We start from the raw sequence: 8,536 nt of genomic DNA on the forward strand, positions 1-8,536 counted from the left end.
AGCGATCATCATTTATTTTAAGATTATTGAAGATATTGTGAAATGACTTGGCGTTTTCCTTGCTTCTAAATTCTCACTTGACTTACTGACCTCATTTGAGACCATTATCTTCATGGTAGCATTACTTTTTTCATTTGGTATCATTACTTACTTCATTTGGTTTCATTACTAACTTCATTTGGTATCATTACTTACTTCATTTGGTTTCATTACTTACTTCATTTGGTATCAGTACTTACTTCATTTGGTATCATTACTTACTTCATTTGGTATCATTACTAACTTCATTTGGCATCATTACTAACTTCATTTGGTATCAGTACTTACTTCATTTGGTATCATTACTTACTTCATTTGGTATCATTACTTACTTCATTTGGTATCATTACTTTTTCATTTGGTATCATTACTCCTTTCATTTGGTATCATTACTTCTTTCATTTGGTATGATTTCTTACTTCATTTGATATCATTACTTACTTAATTTGGTCTCATTATGTACTTCATTTGGTATCATTACTTACTTCATTTGGTATCATTACTTCTTTCATTTGGTATTATTACTTACTTCATTTGATATCATTTCTTACTTCATTTGGTATCATTTATCATTACTTACTTAACTTTGTATCACTACTTACTTTATGTGGGATCATTACTTACTTCTTTTAGTATCACTATACTTACTTCACTTGGTATCATTACTTAAACTTCATTCATTTGTCGAGTTGAATTTTTTACTCATTGTTCTTCATTGTTTTATATTCCCTCTTTTCACATTCCCTTCTTTATTTTACATTCCATTGTTTTACATTCTCAATTTATGGTATTACATTCTTTCTTCATTGTTTTACATTCCTTTCGTTTGCCTTTCCCTCCTTTTTTACATTCCTTTCTTCATTTTACATTCCATTGCTTTACATTCCTAATTTATTATATTACATTCTTTGATTTCTTCATTTTTTACATTCCCCTATTAATTTTTACATTCCATTGTTTTACATTCTTAATTTATTGTATTACATTCTTTGATTTCTTTCTTAATTTTTTCACATTCCTTTCTTCATTTCTACATTGCATTGTTTCACATTGGCGCCCAATGCTCACCACGTCTACATCTCCTGCCACATCTCGCAAGCGACCGCAAAAACCGCCTCCTGTAACTGACACTTGCGTACACATGGCCGAGTATCCTGCCTTCGCCGGCCTTCTCGGCCACACCGTGCAGGAGATGTGTATAAGAGACAGGATGTATGTATTAGTTTATATTATATTATATTATATTATATTATATTATATTATATCTGTCTCTTATACACATCTCTTATATATCGCGCAACATTCGATAAAAATTCAAATAATTTCATCAATACAACTTTAACTACCGACCACCCCCCCCTACTAAGGGTATCCAGCCATATACCAACCCAATATTGTAGTAAACATCGTTGTCTTGAATCAAAGTCTGACTCTAAGATATCAGCGATTGCAGTCTTCCGCAAATAAAACCCTGGTGGCCGTTGGCATGTGAACCCTCAGGCTTTCAGCATCTCAGTCCAGCGGTTCCCATCCTGCGCTTGTTCACAAATCAGTTTATGCGTGTGTTTATTTTGCTTCTCGTTGATGAGAGTAAAGTGAACGCTCCTTCTGAAGANTGCATCTCGCAGCGCTTAACAACCTGTCTCTTATACACATCTAGATGTGTATAAGAGACAGCGCTAAGATTGTACGCCCAGACGTCTACTTTAGCGTTAAGATTGTATGCCCAGACGCTAAGATTGTACGCCCAGACGCTAAGATTGTATGCCCAGACGCCAAGATTGTATGCCCAGACGCTAAGAATATAGGTCCGTGCGTCTAGCGCTTTCTTGAACGCTGATATTTTACGAGCGAACCTCTTTTTTGACGCTAGGATTTTGAGTCCGGACGCATTCTTCGCCGCTAAGATTTTACGTCGGGACCTTTCTTTCGCAGCTAAAATTTAATGCTCAGACGTTGTTCTCAACGCTAAAATTTGTATTTAAATTTTCCCTTACATTTTTCAACCTTTCCTTTTATACTCAAGAGTATTCTCTAACGCTGAGATTTTACATTCAAAATTCTTTCTGTAAGATAACATTTTACGCTCTAATTAGTTTTTTGTGACATTTTAAAACTTGATTTCTTTATTCATGACGATATTTTACACTTTGACGGTTTTTTCGAAATCTAACTCTGGAATAAAGATATTCACACAGTATTAGTCAGTCCAGTACTTTTAATCCTTTTTAGCGCATTTTCTCATTTACGGAAAAAATGCACTACTGGTACCCGTCATGTCCGTCCGTCTGTCCGTCCGTGACTTCTTCACGTTTTCGTCGACGAGAAAATACGCTCTCTGTCACTCACTTCAGTGAGTACTGGGTTATATTTTTTAGTGTAAATACCACTCAATTTGTTGTGTTGATAAATAGTTACTTCTACTTCCTATATAAAGTGCCCAAATTTGTGGCATTCTTCTTTTTAATTAAAACGATTATTTCTAGCAATAAGACATGGCGGTTATGGAAGATTTTTTCCGAACATTCCCATTACGCCAGTTGCCTGAATATTTCGTAAGCATGCCATAAAAATTACATTTGTTTGATGAATTAAAACATAATTGGACAAATTTCTTCAGATTAATTGCACTGACACAAATGCCATAGTGAGGTTTCTTCGTGACAATAAACTTTTTAACGGTTAATTTTCCGTTAAATTGTGTCTACTAATCGCGGTAGAGGTGCAGTTGTAATATTGTATACGTTGCATTGTAAATCCAAAGAGATATGCAGTTTTGTCTTGCCATAAAAAACGAATACTTTTTTCCATTGGGATTCTGGCTGGGGTGATTTTTGAAACAAACTTTTTCTACACGGAAAGATTATATGTACAACTGACGTTGAGACTTTTTCTATAAAATTGTCCGAAAATACACCTGGATGTACAAAAAAAAACATGTTTTTTAAAGCAAAGGTACTAAATGAAATACTAAGCGGTACAGTGAAAAAAGCCTGTCTCTTAATTTTAACGTTCTGTCTCTTAATATTTCGGCACTAATTTTCACTGTCATCAACCCTTTGTAGTTAAGAAAAGAATTATTATCTATTTAAACCGAAAAATATAAATGGAGGTAGAAGACGGGGCAGGAGATGGAAGCAAGAGAAGTTCTAGAAGTGAAAGGGAAAGATGGAGGCAAGTGAAGGACAAGAAATGAAAGGGAAAGGGAAATGAAGGGAAAGGGAAAGAAAAGAAATGAAAGAAAGGCAAGGGAAGGACAAAGAAAAGAAATGAAAGAAAGGCAAGGGAAGGACAGGAAATTAAAAGGATAGATGGAGGCAGAAGATGAGAGCAAAGGATGGAGACAGAAGACAGAAGGCAAGAGACGGAGGCCGGAGATGGAGAGCAAAGGATGGGGGCGCGCTCAGCGTGTGTTCATGTCTTATTATAAGTGAAGCATAAAAAAGCGTTCGTCCAAAAGCGCTCTTAGCTGAACACTTGTCAAGCGCTGTCAGGGCGTCTGGCCTCTTGGCAGCTCCCCGCTCCCGGCGAGCCAAAGCTCGGGTTTAATTTTGGGGCACTCACCCTCGTACCCTCGGCCCCGAGGGAGGAAGGAGGGGTGAGGGGTTTAAAACCGGGATTTATTTGGGGAATATTGGGGGTCTGAGATGGGGAAGGAGGGGTGAGGGGTTTAAAACCGGGATTTATTTGGGGAATATGGGAGCCTGATGTGATGAAGGAAAGGGAAGGGGTTGATGAGGTTAAGATTTGGAGTGATGGATTATACGTAGGAATGTTTTTATGGAGGTAAATGTATGAAACGGGATGCGTATTACATTAATAGTGATGATACAACGAAAAAAAGGTTATAAATAATGTTTATGCGATGGTTGTCTGAGAGAAGTTGGTGTGTGGGGATGAGGATAAATTTCTATATTAATCTATTAAGTCAGTAACTATGAAATGACTTATTTACGGAATAAGTTGTATACTGTTAATCAGGAAATCTCTTTATTAACTGAACGATTACGTGGCCTGAAGAATATGTAATTAAGAAGAAGCGAATGTGAAAATAGAGGAAATGGCTGGTAAATATTATGAAGCGATAGCGGAGTTATGTAATATAGTTAAGAGTGGAAAGGAATTCACGTCGAAAGCAATTCGTTCGGAAGTCGAAAGAGAGAGAAGGCTAAGGCAATAACAATTCGGGAATGAGTAAACTCTTTAGCGCATTTTCTCATTTATGGAAAGATGCTCTATTGTGCTCATCATGTTCGTCCGTCTGTCCGTCCGTCCGTGACTCCACGTTTTCGTCGACGAGAAAATGCGCTCTTTGTCACTCATTGTAGTGAGTACCGAGTTATATTTTTTAGATATGTGGGTGCACAAATATTTTTAACTTCTGGTATGAAATTCTTGGTTAGAAGATTTTTCAACTCTGTAAGATATTGAAAATGAAGAGGCGGTAGAAATAGAAAAAAAAATAGAAAAAATATTGAAGAGGAGGTAGCCGTGTGTTCTCCCACTTACACTCACCCCACCCCTACCTCCAAACTCCACCTTCCCTCCCCCCACCACTTGCAAACCCCACATTTCCCCCAACGTCTGAGGAGGACCCATTGCCGAATTTAGAACAGCTTCTCCCCCATGTTACGGGGCTTGGCTTTTTCTCCACCCCCAGAGACTCCTAAACTTGGGGTAAATAACCTCCTGATGTTGAACTCATTCAACACATGTTTCATATTGTTGAACTCATTCAACACATGTTTCATATTGTTGAATCCGCGGCTCTTCAGAATGGTTTCTTTATACTCGTTCTTCCCTCTCTGTTGAAAATCAGTTAACATTTATCGATCTTCATAAAACAGTTAATATTTAAGAATATTCCTAGAAGCGGTCGAATTTTCGTTTCTCTAGAAACGCTGCTCGGTATACTTAATTGTAACTGAAACCTTGGATTCCGTAATAATTTTTAATTTCAGAACAACAAATTCTCACCTAAAACTTATATGTTAATTTTTAATTTTGGATAAGAACGTCAATTTCTGAGTTTACGTGATGAAGCCCCAGTAGATTTAATGAGAAGTTGCTGTGATGTTATAATAAAGTTTAGGATATCTACGCGATAACTCCGGCATCGCTCAAATATCCTTAACTATGGACACATTTATTAACAAATTTGTTTCCGTATTTCTCTTTATCACAATTTTATCAAACATTATACCCTGCAAAAATGTACGCAATCATCGTTTTACGCTACAAAAATCTGTGCTTTTAAACTTATTATATATCGTCAATTTGTCTCTTCTAGACATTTTTCGAAGGATATATTTTGTCAGTAAACTCAGGACATACACAATGACATCGCCTGGAATATTCATGGTGAGTAGCCGTAAATATGAAAATTGTTAGTAGTTTCTGGAGTTTTATCATGTTTTCAGGTACTTTTATTTTCTGTAACATTATTATCCGGTCGCATCATAATCCGTTGATTATAATAATTATTTCAAGAGCTCTCATATTTATTTGCCCGGCGTTATTTCCTTGATCAATGTTCCATCTTCTTATACAGAGGACTTTAGGCATTAAGGATACAAGCATATAACGATTTCTCTGTATAATAATATGTATGCTGAGGGGAGAACATCGAATATAATAGGCCCCTTACAGAGGCCTTTTTTAGATACAAAGGCCTTTATTTCCTTGATCAATGTTCCTTCTTCTTATAGCTAAATATCCACTATAATATCTTCACTTGGAACCTTATTTCTAACAGTTATTTCCAGGGTAACCTATGGGAACTTATTTTATTGCACTATTTCTACTGGGAGCCTTTTTTATAGCAACTAATTCTCAATAAAATATGGTTCCCTTAGGTTCCCCTGGAAATAACTGTTAGAAATAAGGTTCCCAGTGAAAATATTCTAAGGGGAACCTTATTTCTAACAGTTATTTCCAGGGGAACCTAGGGGAACCATATTTTATTGAAAATTAGTTGCTAGAAAAAAAGGCTCCTTGTAGAAATGCGTGCCAACTTCAAATGCGAAAATTGGCTCACCAATAAGTGGCTATCTTTAGGAAGTAAATATTTAAAGCGATCAAAATAATTACTCACATCACAGGCCTTGTCACTATAAATAATTTTACTGTACCGACATAAAGTTTTCTGTCGTGGATTTAATGATCATTGCACTGTGTTATCAACTCATCATTTAAATCGTAATCGTGTATAAATAAAAAAAGTAAGCGTTATTAATATCATGAACTTTAATTAAATAGAATAAAAGTCTAGGCAGAAGATGTTACTAATTGATCATAATTTTTTAGATGCTACTAAAATCAAGAACTTATGTAGATATAAAAAAGTTTTAGCGTTACTACTATCATGAACTTTAAGTATAATCAAATTCTAGGCAAAAGAAGTTACTAATTAATCATAATTTATGTTTTACCATAGCAGCGCATGTCTGCACTCGTGCCGGCGACGCGTTTTTATTTATAGACGCGCTGTCACGCCTCCCGCGATACGTCGAATCATTGTTGAACTCATTCAACACATGTTTCATATTGTTGAACTCATTCAACACATGTTTCATATTGTTGAATCCGCGGCTCTAGAATGCTTTCTTTATACTCGTTCTTCCATCCATGTTAAAAATCAGTTAACATAAATTAATCTTCATAAAACAGTTAATATTTATCAATCTTCATAAAACAGTTAATATTTATCAATCTTCATAAAAGCGTTCGAATTTTCGTTTCTCTAGATACGCTGCTAGGTATTCCTAATTGTAACTGAAACCTTGGACTCCGTAATAATTTTTCATTTCTGAACAACAAATTATCACACAAAAGCTGCCTATTAATTTATAATTTTGGATTATATTAACGTCACTGGTGCAGAAATTTCTGAGTTTACGCGGATGAAGCCTCCATATATTTATTGAGAAGTTGCTGTGATGTTAGTAAAATTTAGAATATTAATAAAGTCTGAGATAATAATAAAGTTTAGGATATCTGCACGATGCAGGAGCAGATATCTTTAACTATGAACACATTTATGAACAAATTTGTTTCCGTGTTTCCTTCATCCTTGTGCACACTACAATTTTATCAATCATTAAACTCTGCAGGAATGTGCGCAAGCATCGTTTTACGCTATAAAAATCTGTGTTTTTAAAAATAATATATTACTTCGATTCGTCTCCTCTAGACATTCTTTGAAGTATATATTTTATCAGTAAACTCAAGACATACAAAATGAGATTGCCTGGAGTTTTCATGGTAAGCATTCGTATACATGAAAATTGTCATTACTTTCGGAAGTTTTATTATGTTTTCAGTTACTTTTATTTTCTATAACATTATTATCCGGTCGCATCATAATCCGTTGATTAAAATAATTATTTCAAGAGCTCTCATATTTATTTGCCCGGCGTTATTTCCGTGATCAATGTTCCTTCTTCTTATAACTAAATACCCACTAGAATATCTTCACTGGGAACCTTATTTCTAACAGTAATTTCCAACGCAACCTATGGGAACCTATTTTATTGCACGTATTTCTACTGGGAACCTTTTTTTATAGCAACTAATTCTCAATAGAATATGGTTCCCCTAGGTTCCCCTGGAAATAACTGTTAGAAATAAGGTTCCCAGTGAAAATATTCTAAGGGGAACCTTATTTCCAGCAGTTATTTCCAGGGGAACCTAGGGGAACCATATTTTATTGAGAATTAGTTGCTAGAAAAAAGGGCTCCTTGTAGGAATGCGTGCCAAATTCAAATGTGAAAATTGGCTCACCAATAAGTAACTATCTTTAGGAAGTACGGTAAATATTTAAAGCGATCAAAAATAATTACTCACATCACAAGTCTTGTCACTATAAATAATTTTACTCTATCGACATAAAGTTTTCTGTCGTGGGTTTAATGATCATTGCACTGGGTTATCAACTCATCATTTAAATCGTAATCGTGTATAAATTATGATTTTTTTCAAAATATTTTCCTGAATTTCAACCAGCTTTAATTCATGCCTAAAATGCCAATTAAATTCTGTATCAGTGTTATTATACTCATTATAAAGGTATGAAGTGCGTAAAATTATGATTATGATAATCATTGTGATTGTATGCGATTGCTGCTTATCAAAGTTATCGTGAGTATTATAATGTTTGGCTTGACAAAGCTGTTATTTTGTATCAACATAAGCATTATAATGGTATGCTAGCATTATAAATAAATTAGCATGTCATTATAATGGTATGCTAGTTATTTTGTTATTGTTATGAATATTAATAAGGATGATTTTATTATTGTGTGCAGCGCGATGCGGATCTTGTTGAGCAAAGTGACGCGGCCGTGGGTTGTGGACGAGAAGAAAGATGACGGATACACCGCCCTGCATCTCGCAGCGCTTAACAACCATGTTGAGGTGAGACTAAACGCCGTGTGTGTCGGGGTGGTGAGTCATAACGTCGTGTGTGTCGTGTTATTGTCGTCTCTTATACACATCT

The 8,536-nt window shown here is 35.4% G+C and overlaps 1 protein-coding gene across 1 annotated transcript in view; it reads left to right on the forward strand.

The window, feature by feature from the left end:
• The first annotated feature begins 1,099 nt into the window (after nt 1-1,099).
• Nucleotides 1,100-8,536, forward strand: part of LOC108679767 (E3 ubiquitin-protein ligase mib1) — a 22,347-nt gene continuing 14,910 nt past the window's right edge. The window contains exons 1-2 of the mRNA XM_047883630.1: nt 1,100-1,251; nt 8,346-8,454. Coding sequence (XP_047739586.1) covers nt 1,100-1,251; nt 8,346-8,454 — 261 coding nt within the window. The remainder of the gene's footprint in view (nt 1,252-8,345; nt 8,455-8,536) is intronic.

Source organism: Hyalella azteca, unplaced genomic scaffold (genome assembly GCF_000764305.2).
Source record: "Hyalella azteca isolate HAZT.00-mixed unplaced genomic scaffold, Hazt_2.0.2 contig13348, whole genome shotgun sequence".
NCBI classification, from domain to species: Eukaryota; Metazoa; Arthropoda; class Malacostraca; order Amphipoda; family Hyalellidae; genus Hyalella; species Hyalella azteca.